General features: G+C 36.3%; 2 protein-coding genes across 3 annotated transcripts in view; one reads left to right on the forward strand and one right to left on the reverse strand.

The window, feature by feature from the left end:
- Positions 1-6,273, forward strand: part of LOC120623297 (protein vav) — a 43,571-nt gene extending 37,298 nt beyond the window's left edge. The window contains exons 13-16 of the mRNA XM_039889246.1: positions 1,219-1,362; positions 2,139-2,288; positions 3,721-3,889; positions 4,439-6,273. Coding sequence (XP_039745180.1) covers positions 1,219-1,362; positions 2,139-2,288; positions 3,721-3,889; positions 4,439-4,513 — 538 coding nt within the window. The 3' untranslated portion in view covers positions 4,514-6,273. The remainder of the gene's footprint in view (positions 1-1,218; positions 1,363-2,138; positions 2,289-3,720; positions 3,890-4,438) is intronic.
- A 7,284-nt stretch (positions 6,274-13,557) lies between these two features.
- LOC120623470 (sulfiredoxin-1) lies at positions 13,558-18,815 on the reverse strand. Of its 2 annotated transcripts, none has more exons than XM_039889505.1 (3): positions 18,692-18,815; positions 17,722-17,852; positions 13,558-14,654 (listed from the first exon to the last, which is right to left on the reverse strand). In XM_039889505.1, exons 1-3 carry the CDS (start codon positions 18,744-18,746, stop codon positions 14,445-14,447), a joined length of 396 nt encoding a protein of 131 aa, XP_039745439.1. In that variant the 5' UTR covers positions 18,747-18,815; the 3' UTR covers positions 13,558-14,444. The 2 variants fall into 2 exon arrangements, with proteins under 2 accessions (XP_039745439.1, XP_039745440.1); XM_039889506.1 differs by lacking the exon at positions 18,692-18,815 and adding an exon at positions 18,491-18,673.
- Positions 18,816-19,922: the final 1,107 nt, after the last annotated feature.

Below are 19,922 nucleotides of genomic sequence, written 5' to 3' on the forward strand. Positions count from 1 at the left end.
CGCGTTCCAAACGTTCTTTTCATTAGAAAAAAATATGCAATACCAACAATATAATTTATTAGAATGGGAGCATCCAACAATCCAACGAGTATTGTAAACCGATCTATTAAATTGTCTCTTATGATTTTTACTAGTTTGAGAAATACATAAATAAGTCTGGCGTAGGTTTCGGTGATGTTATTAGCTGTTTTTTTTCCAAAAAAGTTAAATAATTTACCTTTTGTTCACCAATTAACGTTTGCACACACCTGAGCCCGCCACAAGAAACAATTTCCACACAATTTGAACTCATTGTTAATAAAATTTACTTTAATTAATAATGGAAAAAACAATGAAATGCACTTTTTCGAACTCAAGCAAACACTAATAAACTTCAAACTATGAATGACAACACTCTATCGGAGAAGTGTGAAGTTGTTCAAATTTGACATCCTGACAAACTTCAACCCGTAATGTTGCTTTTTATGTCCATATAAATTATTAAATAATTTAGATTGTCTCTGCTAAAAACACTAACATTTCTATAGGTGAAAGCAGTAAAAAATAAGCCCCATGCAAGCCAACGAGAGTGAGTGAGACAAAGCGAGAGATCTTCGCGCGCGGTCGTGCGCGACCTTGATATTTTGTCATTCCATCGCCGCCACTCGGAAGTTTGCTGCGTTCGGAAATTTCTGTACCGCTGCGTTCGGAAATCGCGCATTGTAATTGCACTATTGAGTCAAAGTTCATACTTTTTTATTTCCTCATTGCTATCAAGTATGAATTATTTTAGGAGATTTATTGTAACGTAAGCCGGGCTTTTCGGCTTGTATGGTAGTACCGCCACTGTGTCAGGGAATCTCCGGATTGACCTAGCGAGTAGTCCTGTAAAGTTTGGTGACGATCGGAGCACTCCTATTTTTGAACTGTCAAATATAGCTTTTATTTACTATGATGATATTCTATTGTTGGGTGTTTATGGATGTAGATAATGATCTTCACCCGCTCGAGAAGAGAATATAAGAGAATGAATACGGAGAGAAATAAATGATTTAATATATTATGAGACTTAAATTAAAAATTTAATGATGTCAATGTCAAAATCTAGCCCGGCGAAGCGGGCCAGTTACGCTAGTATTTATATAATTACGGTATTAACTATCACAGTTACGTCAAGTTAATTTAAACATGAATAGCAAGTGCGATATAGTATAGACGTTTAAACTGTCGCATCGCCAGGTACGTGGGTGAGATGGGTCGGGAAACTGCGACGGCGCGTCTGGAGCGGCGAGTGGACGGCACATTCCTACTGCGCGTGCGGCCGCGAGCCACGCAATCGCTCCCCCCGCCCTCGCACGACACGCACTACGCGCTCTCACTCAAGTAAGCAATTAATTTGACGGCCGATTTGTGCAGTGGGCAAACCCTGCTTTCTGCGTCCAAGGCCACGTGTTCGATTCCCACAACCGGAAAATGTTTGTGTGATGAACATGAATGTCCTTATGCTTCTGGCTGTTTATATGTATGTTATAAGTGTTTATGTATATTATTCATAAAAATATGCATCAGTCATCTTAGTACCCGTAACCAGTGGCTTGCACAGGGTTCTCGACCAGGGTATGCATAAAGAAGGAAAATGGCATAAAATGGAAAAATCCTTCGCCTTTATGAGTGATACAAAATTTTTAGGGTATGCAGTGCTTTTGTGCATGTTTGAAGTGCACGCCACTGCCCGTAACACAAGCTACACTTATACTGGTGCTAGATAGAGAGTGCATTGTCGTGCATGCTTCTTTTGATTAAATATTTTTGCAGGGTGATTCCTTATAAAATATACTTATGCATCCTGTAACATTATTTCGTAATTCGGTTACACACACACGCATACATACAAACATGATTTTTTACACGACACACTTAATGCATGTTTCTTTATTAAAAGCTTGGTTTAGTTTAATAATTTTATTTATTTAAAATTAGTTATTTAATGCTCTGTTAATGTACTATAAACTCTTTCATGTGAGGGGGAGAGGGTGTGTATATCAATAGTTAGTTTAGGCATCAGTGGTCAAACCTACTATATATGTTGTAACTTTGATAGAACAATAAAATTCGTTTTATTTATTTATTTATTTATTTATTTATTTATTATGTGTCAGGACGGACAACACAGTAAAGCATATGCGCGTGTGCCGCAAGCCAATAGACCAGGTGCCGCACTACTACCTCTCCGAGTCTCGCTTCTTCCGGAGCATCGTCGAGCTCGTTTCCTATTACGAGAAGATAAGTTTATCGGAGAACTTTGTCGGGTGAGTTCACAATTTCTGCTGCAGGCTCATTATAAGGAGGTCAATAGACGAACAAGATTTACCGGTGTTGATGCTGAAGTGGTAATGGGTGGTGCTCAGAACCTATGGACACTTGGGTCCCAAGGTGCTGGAATACCCTTACTTAATAAGCGATTCATAAACTCATCGTTCCTGGGTGATAAAACCACCAACGACTAGTTGGACAGAACTGCTAATTTCTGACAATACGGTACGGCGGTTTAAAGCCGACTTCACCAACCAATGTTTGTTACTTTAACGACCCGTTAAGTGCCTTAACGGACTTTTGAGTCCCACCACGCGCCAACAAGTTAATATCTTTCCTGACGGGCCGCTAAAGTTAAGTTTAGTTGGTGCATGGTTGGCTGATACCTTGTTGCGACTTTATTAGTAAAACAGGTCTGGTATCTTTTAACGTTAACGTCTGCTAACGCTTCACCAAATACTTACAATTCCCCGCGGTTTAGACCACGCATTTTTCGTTGGTTTAGAAATCCCACGGGTGTCTATAAAAATATACTACGCCCGTCTCCAGGACGCAGGACGAGGCAATGTTAAATTTCGCTAAACCGAGGAAACGTTTATATCAGATGCCTAATGATTTGGGTTATGCATAGAGAAAAAAACAGTTTCACTAACTCGTGCGTAATCTGTATGTAACTCGTAAACTGACACTTGAGACATGAAAGGAAATATAAATTCGGTTTTTCTAATAACCTTAAATCCGTATAAAAAATGAAAAATTTGATAATATAAACACAAAATACCACACCTTGTACGTAAATAGAATCATAGACAATTTAGTTTATATGAATTGCCTAGTGAAAATTGATAGTGGAAAGGTAAATGTATGCCTAGGAATCTTCTTTATTTCGGCGTTACTTTACTTAGGCATTGCCTTGTTCGTAGTTTGTGAAAACGGGCGTTAATTAGGCTTCTCAAAAAACCCCGGGATAAATTCAAATTTAAATTATGACAATTATTATTAAAATTAAACTTAATTTGCTCCCTGCAAAAAGCAGGAAAATCTGTATGTTGTAATTTATGATTTCTTCAATCCTTATACTCGACACCAAACAGATCTTCGGCAATGTACCCTCTACGCACGTTTCGCTCCGAAACCGGAGCATCCTCAGGAGATGTTGACTTTACAATGAATAATTGTTAAGTAAATCAAATTCAAAATTTCTTTATTCATGTAAGCGTATCACAGGCACTTATGAAACGTTCATGCATATACCTAATATGTTTACATAATTGTAAGGGAACGGTGATAACGTCGGATAAAAAATATCATATGTTCATATCTATGTGCCAATTTGCATCAAAAAACTGCAATATTTGAGCCGAACATAGAAAATAAATAACAGACACACTTTCGCATTAATCATGTCAAGTATGTATATGGTTCCAGTTTAGATTCAATCCTTCGCTGGCCGTTCCGGAGAGTGGTGGCCACGGTCATTCACGACTTCCGGCCGCTGGAAACCACCCAGTTGGCGTTACGGCCTGGCGCCAAGTTGCTCGTACTCAGTAAAGAAGGTGACAGGGTCGGGTGGTGGAAAGGACGAACGCTTGATAAGGTGAGTATCTATGGAATAAAAAAAAACGCCTGTGAACTTATTTACGCACGTAAGATTTTGCATTATAGCCGATTTAATGGCCACTAGGCGCCGTGGGCAGCGACCGTACTGTCTGAGTCCCCCAAAGCTGGATAATGTTTGTGTGATAAACATAAATGTTTTTCAGTTTCTGGGTTATTACATATATTATTTATTTATAAATTATTAATCACAAAAGATTTAGTTTAAATTCAAATAGGTACTTTGTCTGAAGACACACCAAATAATTCCTATTTCAAACATAGTTTTTATCTCATAAAAACAGAAAAACACAAAATGAGCACCAAACTTAAATAGTCCTATTTATGTTTGATCATCTTTTTGTTTTTCTTTTGTGTTATTCTGGCAAAAGAAAAAAAACTAGAAATAAGGAATATTTGATTATCCGTTTCATATAGTTTTCAACTTCACCGCAGTTATTTATCACCGTTATTTCTAGAACTTTCGCGAGAGCATTTTTTTATATGTACAGACGCAATAAACAATATTTATTTTGCATAAACAATCTAGGGCGACAACCGCACCGGTTACTTCCCCAAGGAGTGTGTGCGAGAGGAACCGGAGTGTATAGGGGCACTGGACTGATGTCAGCTCTGCCTCGCAGAGCGAGAGCAGCACTATCGACTTCCAGACACCACCACTGACACTGACACTGACGACTGTCAAGACGACCTCGTCTAGAGATCTAGTGAAAAGTTTAGCTAATGGACTGGTTTAAACTCGAACTAAATGTTCGTTACTCTCTGTTTGTCCCTAGAATAAATGCGTAAACGTCGCCACGGTCATGACGACTGCTGGGATATATGAAGATCTAGGTTAGAGACTGAAGTTATATGTACTACTATGAATGTGAACTTTTGGCCGATTTGATAATCTTCCAGTGTACATAATAATTATTAAATACGGTATTTTCTGTAAATCATAGCTTATACTTGTCAGGGTGATAGGACTGAGCGTGACCCTTCGACATAAATGGACATTGTTAAAATAGTTAATGTACTGGTGTACGCTCTTATACTTTCATTATATCCTGGTAGTTCACAAAGGACATCGTAGATAATTTTATAGAATATGATACTATAAAATCTATATAGGCTCATAGAAAAACACGATCGAAACTTTAACCTCTTGACAACTCACTTTATTGTTTGAATCATAACACCATGACATTCGGGCATTATTATATCGAAACTCGATTTCGAGATGTGCCAACTTTAACTAGGTTTACTCATTCAGGTTTTTTTAATGAGTAATAAATATCGATTTGTTGAGTATATTTTTATGCAGCATTACTGGCAACACTGCTCAACAAATCCTTAGCAGTTAAGTGATACCAGTGACTAAAAAAAAAAGCTTATTAGTATTGAAAAAGTTAAAGGGAAATGTATTTTCCCAAAAATGTGGCAACTAGTCTGCAGTTGTATATAAAGTTAGTGCAGCTCTCATGATTAATTGTTGATGCAGATTTAATGCCAATAAATTGCATTTTATAAATTGTTATAAATTTCACTAAAAACGGCAGCTAGACTGCTGATATAATGCTATGATATATGAGCAATTCCATGGCATAACTATAGCTATTTCATGGTTAATTAAAACACATTAGAATTAGCTAATATATGTGAAGAAGATTAAGGGACAATGTGTTCGCCAAAACATATAAATAACGATACAAGGATTGCTCTCTTACAATAAACTACGAGGATATGTGTAAAATTTATGTGACCCAAGTTATTTCATTAAAAGAAGTGATTTGAAAGTGATTGGAAAACTAAGTGTTAAATTAAAACATACAAAATAAGTGGACGTAAAAAAACTATTGTATAGTTTGTATGAAGAAACGTGTATTGGATGTCGTGCTAATATAATTGAATGCTTTAAATAGGTATTGTGCTTTACGAAGATGAAATGTATGGGAATACAAGGAATGTATATTAATATGCCACTTAAAATCTAAGGGCACCGTAAATAAGTATTAGGTTTTATTTATGTATGATGCATCGCAAGAAGAAAAAAAACGTTAGTTAAATTTTAAAGTGATCTAGAAATCTAAGATTCGTTCACTATCAATGGGTAAGGTCGTCACCGTGTTTATACAGGGTTTAAAAAAAATACCAGAAAATTCTCGGCCTGTATTTGTTTACATTAAAAATAACAACTTGGTTCTAGGATATTTTTGAACTTGATAGTTTGTGAAATAAAGTAAAGCAAGTAAGTTATTCACTCAATATTTTACATAGATGCTCTACTTGTTATTACTCTGTAAAGTAACATCAGCAACAGCTCGGGAACCACGACTTTGTCTAATCACATGTATTTGGTTCCACAGTGTAATGTTATTTTACAGAAATATCATGTTATTTTTTTTTTTTTAATAAGTCGTAGAACGAAAGTTGTTAGTTTTAATGAAACAAGGCAGTATTTATTTAATCCTGTATACGCATCGCTTCAGCACAGCAACGTCAGGTCTTTAAATGAACATTCAAATATGGACTTTACGCCGTTAGATTTAGATCCATATTTCTTTAAAAAGTCAAAAGTTGTAGCATTTAATTAAGAGTGCTGACGGATTTAGAGTTAGCTTTTTCATTCGCCTCTTTTATTATCAATCGTTCGTTTACCTTAATTCCATACGACGACCTGTTGATGCTGTATGAAAGTCAGCGACGAGCTGTAAATGCAATACTAAAGGAAAGCCAGCTAAACGAGATAAAGAATGTAAACCAACTGACGAATTTTTGTGCGAGGGAAAAGTTTAGTGATACTTCATTATCCACAAAAATCTTAATAACAAAACCCTAGAAATGTTATGAATGTCACCTTGTCGACGCGAACGAGACTCGGAGCACTCAAATTTTAACTAAACATTTGTTACAGGCTACCACTTTGTTGTAATTTTTATTTGAGGTTTAAGGTCGTATCATAAAACATTATAATTTCAACAAAAACAAAACAATTAGGCAATGAAGACAGGAAATACTTGAAGACATAGAATTGCTAAAATGTATTCTTGCTACTATGATATTTACACTACAATTTAGTATCAGTATAAAATAAACTTACCTCAATTATTGATTTAACATCATAATAATATGCAAGAAACTCGTAACCGCGTCAATTAGGTTAGATTCTTTACCGCGTTTCTCTGGCTTAAATTTTAGTCAAACAAGATATTATATGCATAGTAGAGTTAGCTTATATCGAATATTATATTAAAATAGAGATACGATGGATATAGTAATAACAAAAAATATATTATTGTTGATGTTCTAAAACACTGAATCAAATGTATATTTATTTTTGTGAACTATGTAAGTTATTTTTTCAAGTCGTAGGTTGTACGCAAGTAGATAGATCTTTAACAAATATAAGTAGCATATCCTTAATGAATAAAAAAACAATGTAATTTACCTGTTTAAAAATAAGGTGCTCGTGTATTTGCGTTTACTTTAAACGGAAATATAAAAAATAAAGATCTATATGTGTAGTGTTAAAAAATGTTCAAATTCAATCTAAAAATTTCATCTTGAATTTTTAAAATGAAGATCGCTTAAATTCCTTCTAAATAAATATTAATGTCACTAAAATATTGAAATAAATAAAAATATGTTTATAGATTTAAAATCCTTAATCAATTCTTCGTCTTTCCGACATTTTTAAACGAAGATCGGTTTTTCCCTGTTAAAAGTTATAATCTATAATAGATAGGCATCTAGTATTTTCAATTAAAAAAAATAGTAGTTAATTTTTGGATGGCAATGTCCTTCCATATTGTGCACGTACATACAATTAAATTAATGTGTGCGTTTTATTATGTGTGAAATTGGACACAGTTTCATAATTTTGTGGAACCTAATAATTTAAGTGAACCCAGCCTGGAATATTGGATTTTCTGGATCGAGTTTGGTAATATCTCCTTCAGAGGTCACATGCTGCATAAGCTTCAGTGTACAATTTGACTGATCGAGTTAATTGTACGCTAGAAACGAGGAACCGGTTAGAAAATACTAATTTAACATCGTTAGCACGTTCACTCGGTTTCGCGAGCTGAGCGTTTTAATAAACAATGACGGTGTATTGAAAATACAAAACGCTGTGTTTATTTTGACGTAGAAGCGCTGCAAAGCGTGCCCAATTCTCATACATGTCGTAATTTGGAGACGTTTACTTTTTTTTGGTATAATTAGATATATGAAATTAGCAGGTTATGTGCGATTAGCATAACACATAACATATTTGTTGAATCCAAATTACTGGGCGAATGTATTCCCGGACCGTCTAAGAGAGCAGTAATCGTAGATGCTGTACGATTTGGATCGCTAACTGAGACTAAAATGAATGAGCTTTAAAATTTATTGGCTTATAAATTTGATGGTAGAAATAAAAATGTTGCATACGAAGTTTATTGGGTAATCTAAGTTGTATCTATTAACGATCCAACCTTACAAAATAGCACATCTGAATATGGCTTCCAATATCAATCTAAACTCCTTATCCGGTGTAGCGACAAACTTAGCTAATTATATATTTAAAAAATAAATTGTATATTAGTGATACAATGTGCCAAACTAATTTCTATTTATTGCTATTAATACGCAATAAATGCGGATTAGCTATAATTTTGCATATTTCTCTAGTAAAATGCCCGTGTATATTTATTTTTATACGCATGTGCACTTGTGTTACTACATGCATTATTAACATATGCTCTTTACAATCCGTACTTTGACACAATATTTTATAACATTCCTGTATATTAAATTGCTATATCAGAAATGGGATCATTTGAGAAGGTTCTTAAATTATCCCAAAATATTATAAGCAGTTATAAATGGATTTGATATTATAAAAGTGTATATGTTTTACATATACTATTTGGGTACACCATACCATACAAATGCACAAAGTAAATTTATTTTCGTTTGTATTTTAACTTACGTGCTATATTCCAGATCATATATTTAAAATATGCTAAATATATGTTAAAGATATTCTGATAGTACGTGAAAACTACAAGTTTATAAATATTTTTCTTGAATTATTTACTGTTGAAGATGTAAAAAGCCCACCAATTAATTTTATTAATCGATTAACTCCTCTATTAGCAAATGAAACTATATTATATTTACATAGATATCCAAAATTGTGTCTTAATATTGTAAATATTAAAGTAAATGTTTACTGTTACATAATTTTAAATGCAAACAATTGTATATTGATATATGGGTAAAAATGGATATTTAATAGATTATGTAAATGAAACAAATCTGAAAAAAATATTATCATAAATGTTCCAATATTATTGAATTTGAATCGTAAATCAGCATCTGTAAGTTGTGTGCATGTGAAATGCTCAATATTGTAAAGGTCAGTTTAGACTTCATAACACGTTGATATAACACGTTTTAATTGTTCAATATAAAAAATATAACATTACAATATTATTATAAAACGTCTGTCGATATAAGATGATCATCGGCATATTTATTGATGATAGAATATATTTTGTAGCGTGGTCGAATGGAAAGCTTGGCAATAATACATACTTTAAAATATAGTTCATATATTATAACTCTGTTGTAAATTGTTTTCTATCTATATTATTCATAGTGTAACAGGTACAATGATTGTTTCCTTCCAGTTAGATAAGTAATATTAATGTTAAAAAAATTAATAAAAACCTTTGTGGTCCGATTATTCAGTAATGTTTCGGTTACGTTGCAAAACGGTCAACTTTATACGAAAATCATAAATTCATAGTGCAACTAATTTCTGATTTTGCATTGAAATGACAAGACTTAATAAGAGTTTTTCTTTATGCTTTAAATATTTTTTAAACACATTTATACTTAAAAGTAACTAACTTTTTGATTATTGGTTGATATTATGTGACAGTTATCGACGCTATACAGACTTCAAACCCACTTCTCACGTACTCCGTTGCAGCGCACACGTGTTTTGTCGAAACAAATTTAACTTGGAACTCCACGGCGCGGCGAAGTAACAATGCGTTCGTCGAACGCATTGTTACTAGTGATAGTGTGTATAGGCCCTAAACGATACTTTATTTTTTCTTGAATTTTCACTATTCAAAAGATTTATTGTTTGTTTGCACTAAAAACAACTGAAGCAAATAAAATGTATGTCACTTTAAGATGAAAACCTGCGACCTGTCAATAAATTATTTTTTGAAAACATAGTCTGTAAATGTTATCCCTTTGTGCCAGTTTAGTATATTCCAAAATTAGAGTGTTTAATTTTATTGCAAACTTCATGATCTCTGTAAACGTGCTATATGTATAAATTTTAGTTTATAATTTTATAATTTTGTGTTCATAACGTTTGGTGCCAACCCCATTGGTGCTAATTCGGTTTTACACATCTAACTAAACGAAACTAAATTTACAAGTCTTACAGCAATGATATGATGATGATCATATCATTTTGGTTAAGTTAAGAGAACTGGACAACAGGATTAGCACCATTTTATGTAAACCATATTCTCTATTTCAATGAAATTTAGCTGCACACGAAATCCATTTTGTGACGTAACTTTTTGACACCAATTTATACAAGCAATTAGATGTGGTTGAACGAAAAGGATCCAACACAAATTAAACTAGTTTGAGACGTTTCGAATAAAAGTGGCCTAACGTTGGAATAATTGTGTATTTAGCATGCTTTGTACACGCTCTAAGGTACCCTCAGTGGAACCATGTCAATATGGGCCTCTTGGGAGAAGGGCTGGATACTTTACGTTGAACTAAATCCAATTCATACGTCACATATTATGGTTGTGGTGGACATAGCTGGGCGCATCCTCTGATATATTAAAATGTCAGCGGATCATTACATTATTATTGGTTCTAAAACATAAACTAGTTTGCTCGTTGCGACACAGCAGTGGCGCTCAGATGTACCGCGGTTAGTTTGTAAAGTAGTTATAAGCGCTGTAGCAACTTTGCGCGCCATACTGCCTTTTCAATACGTCGAATCGGGGAAAAATTTAAGGAATGGCGCCGCAATACGTCGTGCGGTCCGTTAAGAGTTTGTTGCGGTTAGAATTTCATAATAGAGATTATGGACCGAGTTAAATAACATTATTTCCAGGGCCTTTTTCACCACCTTCTGACAAATGCCAGATAGCATTCACAAATTTTCTCTTTGTATCCTGACTTTTATATGATATTAGCTGTTGCCCGCGACTTCGTCTGCGTTAGATTTTGTTTTTTGATGTGGCATTCAATTTAGTTGTAGTTCTAAAAAAAATTTAAGTATTCAGTATCGCTAAGCCGCTGGGTAATAAAGGGTTTGCTGTTGTCCGCTGAGGAGTTCTGTCCTCTATCTCCAACCACATTCATCAGATCTACACAAAGGTTGGGCAAAATTAAACAAATATTACCTCTATAGTACAAAAATAATTATTTAAATCGGTATAATTTGAGTTATGGTGTAAAATCGTCAAACACTTACATCCCCTCTCCCAAAGGAACCGAGCTAAATGGTGGGATAAACAGTATCCTATATTACTTCTAACACTTCCAAGAATATGTGTACAAAGTTTCATAAGGATCGGTTAAGTAGTTTTTGCGTGAAAGCGTAACAAACAAACCTACATTGACCTTTATAATATTAGTAGGGAAGTAGGGATGTGATAAAGCTCGTCCTGGAAAATTCGATCGCCATGCTTATTTCTGTCGCTAGTAGCATTGTTGCGATGCTGCGTCGCGGTTACCGTTATAATTACGTGCACATAAAGTTTAGGTTTAAAAGACAATTATTCATAAAGGAAACAGTTTCACTTAATGAAAAATAAAAATGACATAAAGGAGTGGTAATATATTATCTAGTTAGTGTGATACAAAACTAGCAGCTTAAGCTTATAACAGCTTTTTATAGTAAAATAAAATGGAAGGTGATAAAAAGGCTTAACACGTACGTCTTAAATTGATGGATATAGGACGCCATGGTGCAGCAGGTCTTCTTTTATAGGCGATGGCCACTTACGATCACGTGGGTCTTGGACCATCAAATATTACTATCTTCTTCTTGTGGTGCCTCTTCGACTAGCGAAGGTTGGCAGTCAGCTTCATAAATCGTTGTCTATTTTTCGCGAGGCGAAATAATTTTGTTGCAATCGCGATTCCAGTTTACTCTCTGATGTTACGAAGCCAATTGGTTGACGGTGGCGCCGTTGTTTGACGCGTCGCAGAACTTCCTCATTGGATACTTTGCGAGTCCAGCTAATGGCCAACAACCGTCTCAATGCCCACATCTCAAATGCTTCTATGCGTTTCCTGAGGTCTTCTTTAATAGTCAAAGCCTCGCATCCGTATAGCAGTATGGGCCAGATGGAACAACGCAGGAGTCGAATGCACAAAGGAATCTTAAGTCTGCGGTTGCAGTGTACTTTTTTTCATCTTGGTATCATCTTACTATAAAAAAATAAATAAAGATAAACGAAGTAGGAAAGTGACTTCCAGCATTTGTCAGAAGGTTGTGTCACAGGCCCTTAATTTTTTGGTTTAACTATAGTTTTCGAATTTTAAAATCAAACAATCAACCAATGTTTTAATTCAGGGCTTTAAAATGTTTAAAAAGTTAGCGTAAAAATAATTGTTGGTGCTATGGTTATTTTGTGTTCGATACGCTTTTTACACGAGTAGATGGAGCGCACCGTACTGCAGATGTAGTATGTATGTATTTTGATATTATTTATGTTCATGTTTGTAAATATATTATAATATATTATGTACCTATTACAGAAATGGCATATCTCACTATTCTGTAGTTAGTTAGGTGAGCCACCACGTAACAATACAAGTGTTGTGGAATCATGTTTGTTGTTTCATTTTACACACTAGACTTCGTCCGCGGTTTTTACCATTTTTGAAAGTATTCCCGGGATAAAAAGTCATATGTGCGACCTTAGAATGCGAGGTATCTCTTTGCGCAAAGATCGGTTTAGGCTTTAGCTGCCTGTCTACGTGCTTAAGTAAGAAAGGATATTTTTTTAAATCGCCGGTAAAGTTTTCCGTTTGCTTTTCCGGAATGAAAAGTATTTCTTGTACATATCCTGAATAAAGGCTATATATGAGCCAAATTATTGAGATCTGAGCATTGGCTGTGCTGGACATAAATAACATTTAACATTGGATAAGTCACCAACGAGTCACACCCATTCGTGTAAAACAGACTCGTTTTGAATTTTTTCATATTCAGCATGTGGACCTAACAATCATATATCGTATAGTAAGCGTTATGGCGATTATACAGCTCAAATAGATTGAACTGATTGGTACTATTTAATAACTGGTATTCGTCATCATCATCTTAGCAACCCACTACATGGCACCGTTCTCCGTCCACAATGAGAAAAGGTTTAGGCCGTAGTCCACCACGCTGGCCCAGTGCGGATTGGTGGACAGCTGGTGTTACCTATACGCTAAAATTTAGCGTACAGGTAACACCAGCTGTCAATTAAATCGATTATACAACACTACAGACAAACACTTTTGCTGCTATGTTATGGTTAAAGGGATCTTTATAGATTGTAGTATGGTATATAGAAATAATACAACTGTAAGGTATAGAATTTTAACTCTTATATTTATTTGGCAGTTATAATAAATAACAATCTGTTTAATAATTTTTAAACTTAACTTACTATGTTCGTTATCCTATAACAATTCAACGTAAACGCATTTAATTATAAAAATTCCCTAAAAAAAGTGTCTTCTTTACATTATTATTTTACAGGGCGAGGCGAAGTTTTAGGCTGAGATCTAAAAAGCATAGATATTTAAACCTATACCTAAACCTTGCTACGGACAGAAACATTCAAAAACAAGAGTCGAGACAAAACTAATTGTCTTACATAAAACTTACATCACTGAAGTTTACTTCGATCAGACTTACGAAGCAGTTTGCAATTCTCTCAGATCTGATCTGAGGGGCTTTGGCTGTGGATAGCCAGGCTGCCACCAAAGACGTGCCAAAGTGATGCAGTGTTCCTTCAATTCAATTTGCATTTATTTTTTTGAACTTATCATTATTAGGTACCATCTTCAAGATGAAGTTCAAAGATCAGACTGTTAAGAATCTAACGATGATGTGGAGTTGCCTTAATTTTTGGCCGAACATAAACTTACTTAAAGTAAAAAACATAATACCAATAATTTTATTCGTAGTACGAGTGTCTCTACCTGTAACCTAGTAACAGAAAACATAATACAAAATATCATAATATCAACCCATTACCGGTCAACTTCAGGGCACAGGTCGTATGTCCACCACGCTGGCCCAGTGCGGATTGGTGGACTATATATTATACTATATACATTGTATGGTTGTATGCAAAAATAGAAAGCAACAAAATGTCATAAATAGTCTACGAGTGAATTAGGGAAACCCCTGTAAGTTGATAAATAAATAAATAAACATCTGTCTTTGCTGAAAAGGTTGAACTTTTATCATCTTACCACGCAAGGTTCGAGGCAAGCGTTACGTAGTTCTATTATTTGAGGTCCGGCGTGCTGCTGCCCAAGTAAGTGCGCAAGTCCGATATGGTGGAGCGCACGAGCTTGGCGGGGATGGTGGGGCGGTTGAGACGCTTGTAGGCGGCGAAGCGGTGGCAGCCCCCGAAACTGTAGAAGTAGTCCCCGCCTTGACTGCCCGTTATCCACAGTATGTCTATCGGCGGTACGTTCCCCTGCTCTTCTTCTTTCTGAAAATTATCAAGCTGATAACCTCTATACACCGTGTCAATGAAAACCGAAATAAAACTTCGCAGGCTTTAGAGGTATATTTTTACTGTGTCTGAGACTTATTTGTAAAACCGAAAAGCTAATAGTTTTTGAGTAAACCATTGCTAGAGTTTTTACTGAAATAAATCAGATACAGCCCTAACATATGTCAAAGTAAAATCAAATGACTCCTGTCACTTTATTAGCTAAGCGTCGCGTAGCTTAGCGCGTGTCGGAATTTTATCTTCAATAGGGTTGTCGTAAATAAACACTTAGAATGTTTTGAATTACATTATATGGAAAAATAAATATGCTGCTTTTGATTTTATATTTTTATAGGGTGATTCCTTATGAAATATTCGTATGCACCCTTCAACAGTATTTCGTAATTCTGTTACACGTTGTATAGTAACTGAAAGATTGGTGATTGGCTAGGTTAGGCAGCGGTTTTCCTTAAGCAGGGCCGAATTCAATCCCCAGCGGTGCACCGCAATCCTCACTAATATCCTACTATTCTAAATGCGAAATTGTGTGTGTACGTGTGTTGTTTGCCATTCTTTTACACCCTAACTAAGCAACCAATAAACTTGATTTTTGGCATAGAGTTAGTTGGAAGGACGAAGACTAACTATGTTATTCTCCGTATACTAGGCGTATACTTTTTATTAAAGGAAAACAATGGTTACCATCGGATTTTTAAAATTGAAATAAACGCGGACGAAGAATTCGGGCAAATATGGAATTCGGGGAAATGCTTTAACGCTGAAGGTAAACTGCATTTCACGGCCCAGCACGGCTAACATGGACAGGAGACAATTATCTCCCCGGGAAAGGATTAAAATGTATCTTCTCCCACAGTTTTATCAACTCTCAGAGCACTGGTGCACAAGTGGAAATAATATCCAAATAATATACTTATGTGTAATAATAAACGGGGGCAAACTTCTCCTATAACTTGTTCCCGTTCCCGCAGATGGACACCTTAATTATATACCTTGTCAGGGGACATAATTGGTCTCCTGCCTGTGCTAGCCCTGCAGAGAGTTCTTTATAATGCTCCTGCAGGCGTCTAAGGCTCAACTCACACCGAAAGAGCGGCGAAGGGCAGCGAAGCGTAGCGACCCGCTCGATAGAGAAGGCGCGCGGATTCCCGCGACTGCTCGAGAAGTCGCTGGAATGCTCGAGAAGTCGCGGGACTCGCGCCCGCGATGAATTCACGGTTCACTCCCCTATGCGCAGTTCACTTCCAACAAAACTCGAGTAAACTTGTGTTTAAGCAGTGAAAATGGATATTTTGGATTTAATTATTATTGCACATATAATTGAAACAGAAGAGGAAGAGGCCAAAGAGATAAGCTTGAAAGATTTAAAAGAAAAAGAGACATTTGGGTACACGACCTGTGGAAGAAAAGACGTTTGTTTGTTTGATATTGCCAGCGGTCGCTCGGCTCCGTTTGAAATTCGCCGGAATTCCCGCGGCGCCGAAGGCATCCGCGTGACTCGTTTGAGTTTACTCATGCGATAATAAGTATTATAATGAAAATAAAGTAAAAATTCAAACTGCACTCCGCTTCGACGCTCTTTCGGTGTGAGTTGAGCCTACCAGTCCGCACTTGGGCAGTGTGGCGGACAACGCCCTAAACTCTTCCCACTGTGAGAGGAGACCTTTGCCCTGTAGAGGGTTTTATAGATCGCCTTAACTGGAGAGCACTATTCACGTAGTATGACATACCTAGCCATGACGTCAGTGCGTAATATAAAGCTACCTACGATTCTATATATCACCAAACCACAATTTCTAACTGAAAAATTGTCAGTCATCGTATGACGAGATGTCAAGATTCACGTTTCATCTAAATTTAAATAGGTATATTGGCGAAGTAAACTGTGTCGTGCAGGCATGACAAAAAGCCATTAACCCAAAGAAGAAAAACCTATTATAAAAGGTTTCCTTATATGCACTGGTGACTCCTCTGGCACTGAATCATTTGCCTTTTTATAACAAAAAAGAATATATACCAAACCAAAACGTCGATCTCACCTTGCAGGTATTATTTAATTATCCTGCACCTATTTTCTTCTTTACTTTAATGTTATTGTATTTTTTTCTTTTATTATTATTCAAATTCAAAATTCATTTATTTCAAGTAGGCCTTGTTTATAAGCCCCTTTGAAACGTCACGACAGTCTGTCTGTAGTGACTCAACCACCGGTTCGGATAGCAGATTCCACTGTGAAGAGGCTGAGAAGTTCAGCAGATTGCTCTTTTCCAATATCATTTTATAGTTTAACAATCTTTGGAATATTTCTGTTTTGTGAAAGATGAGAGCGGAGTTGCTTGCTTTATTTTTATGTAACTAATTAAGTAATTTAATGATTCAATAATAAATTATTTTCATGTAAATGGAAAGTTGCTAAATAAATATAAAAATAATAGGGATAGTATACCTAGAGCATGCTCATATAGTCAAAGGCTGCCGTTCTACCAGAAATGTGTGATACCTTGCTCAACGCTTAGATAGTTACAGCTATTGTCAGCGAAATACAAACTTTTGCATCTTTTTCCACCAAACAGGAGAAGTTAAGTGTAGCGAAATGAATAAGATGTACCTACGATGAAAATTCTCTCTGCGAGGAAGATGCAGTGGTCTGTGGTGCACTTGCATTTACAATGCTTTGCTCCATAATCCCCATAACTCTATATCATATTCATAATCCGCGTCTCTCACATCCTCAGCTTAATTCAAATAGCATGTATCTACATAACTAAGCTCCGTTAAGCTTTTTCTACTAGAACTCCGTTAAGCTAAGCTTTAAGAATCAAGCAAACCCATCTTTGGCCTCTCCCAAAGGTATGCCAATAATCACCACGCTGGGCAGACAGGTTGGTGAGCGCAGCAGATGGTATTATTAGCACAGGGGTCTGTGCTGCCCGGTGTCAGTTATATTATGATACGTGGTGACCACTATATTCTGATTCTGCCGTCACCACTCGGCACGACAGATACCTTACTTACTATGCTATATTGTGTACTTAAATTAACTCACCTGTATCGTTGTCATTAAGGACTCGACCTTTTTCTCGTCCAACTCTGGCATGAAAGGTCGTATGATGACCGACATCGGTACGTCGTGGATGTCGTCTTTATACGCGCTGTGGATACTCGTCATCCTTGCCACTGGGAATTGCAATTATGTCGCTAATAAAATCAACTTCCGTCCCAATAATAGAAATGTAACTTTCCTTATAGAAATATTAATACGAATGGCGTCCACGCGTTCTAAGATGGTTCTAGAATTAATTAGGATAGCTAGGTTCGAAGAGCATTAGTTTAATTCAAAAATTTTCCGGTGGGAGGCTTTCGCCGTCGCTAGTTACCACCCTACCGACAAAGACGTGCCGCTAAGCGATTTAGTGTTCCGGTGCGATTACTTGTAGAAACCGATGCTGAGCGGGCCTGGGGGAAATGTAGAAATTAAATATAATTTCCCTAATTGCCCCTACCTAGGTAGGGTTGAACCCGGGAACTCCACTCATAGGACCACCACTGCGCATGGAGGTCGACAACATTTTGCAAAATATATTTTTTATGACGGAAGAAGTAACAAATTAACTAAAATGAGTAGATAATGTGTTAACTAAGTTAAGATTTTGGACGTTCAGTTTTAGATTAATTACTATATTTGTTGTAATATATTTATATCTATCTTTAGTCGTATGGGATGTTTTTATCACTTAAAAATTAGTAAACCGATTAAAGTTTCACCCAACTTATGACTAATTTTATCGGAAATATTTACTCTAGCAAATAATTACCTGGTTTCACAAAAGAAGTATACGGCGATAATATAATTGCAAATTATCACTCTTCACTCCTCCATACCAAGTTTAATATATGTTAACATTGTGCAACATGTCAAGGTTACACATTCTCCCAAATACACCTCGTAACGTAGGAAATCCCATTCATTGACTATTATACTACACTACGTTTAAAAACACGTAGGTATTACTTACGATTCTTGGTCACGGCCACTGAATTAGATAAGGTTGATAACGTCCTCAATAGCATAACTAAACAGACACGCGCTTCGCTTGACGGCTCTGGCAACACTGATCACTGATTTGCGAAATATTATTTCCGTGTGCGACTTTGAGCGGTAAATTCAATGCAACTCAAAGTACTTAGGTAGGTAGGTAGTACATAATATGCTAATGCATTGAATGTACTTGATATGAACTTCATGTATATACTGAAACTATGCTGAGTCATATACCTAACCTAACTTACATGCATGTCATACTAACAACGGGAAAGTTCGATACATCTTTTCGTCCAAAATCCCTCAGTGCCTGAAGACCAAAGTCTTCGAACAGTGCGTGTTGCCAGTGATGACTTACGGATCCGAAACGTGGTCGCTTACTATGGGCCTCATAAGAAGGCTCAGAATCACTCAGCGGGCGATGGAAAGAGCAATGTTGGGAGCATCTCTACGTGATCAAATCAGGAATGAGGAGATCCGTAGAAGAACCAGAGTTAATGACAAAGCTCAGCGAGTTGCTAAGCTGAAGTGGAAATGGGCGGGGCACATAGCTCGGAGAACCGATGGACGTTGGGGTTCCAAGGTGTTGGAATGGCGACCCCGCATAGGTAAACGCAGTGTTGGTCGGCCCCCAACAAGGTGGACAGACGACATCAAACGAGTCGCTGGGAGCCGCTGGAAGCAAGCGGCCCAGGACCGTGGATTTTGGAAGTCTCTACAAAAGACCTATGTCCAGCAGTGGACTTCAATCAGTTGAAGTGATGATGATGATGACACAACGTTTTCCAGTTGTGGGCCTTGGACTCAGAAAGCAGGGTCGCTGTCCACTGCGACAATCGCTCGTAATAGAGCGTAAACAACATTTTTACTAACTCTGAAAAGCAAGTTTTAAATATAAACTAATAAGAAAATCATATTTTCTTTATGAATCATCCATTCATTTTTTATATTATTTTCAAAATTAAAAAGTGATGATATGATCGTTAACGCTATCAGACTACTTTGCGGAATTCTATGATAAATTATGAAAATTGAGCTTAATTTTCATAACTGCGCGAAAAGCAGGTGAATCTGTATGGTGCAATTTATAATTTCTTCGTTAAGTCTTAACAATTATTCATTGTAAAGTTAACATCTCCTGAGGATGCTACGGTTTCGGAGCGAAACGTGCGTAGAGGGTACATGGCCGAAGATCTGTTTGGTGT

This window comes from Pararge aegeria, chromosome 4 (assembly GCF_905163445.1).
Source record: "Pararge aegeria chromosome 4, ilParAegt1.1, whole genome shotgun sequence".
In the NCBI taxonomy this organism is placed as follows: domain Eukaryota; kingdom Metazoa; phylum Arthropoda; class Insecta; order Lepidoptera; family Nymphalidae; genus Pararge; species Pararge aegeria.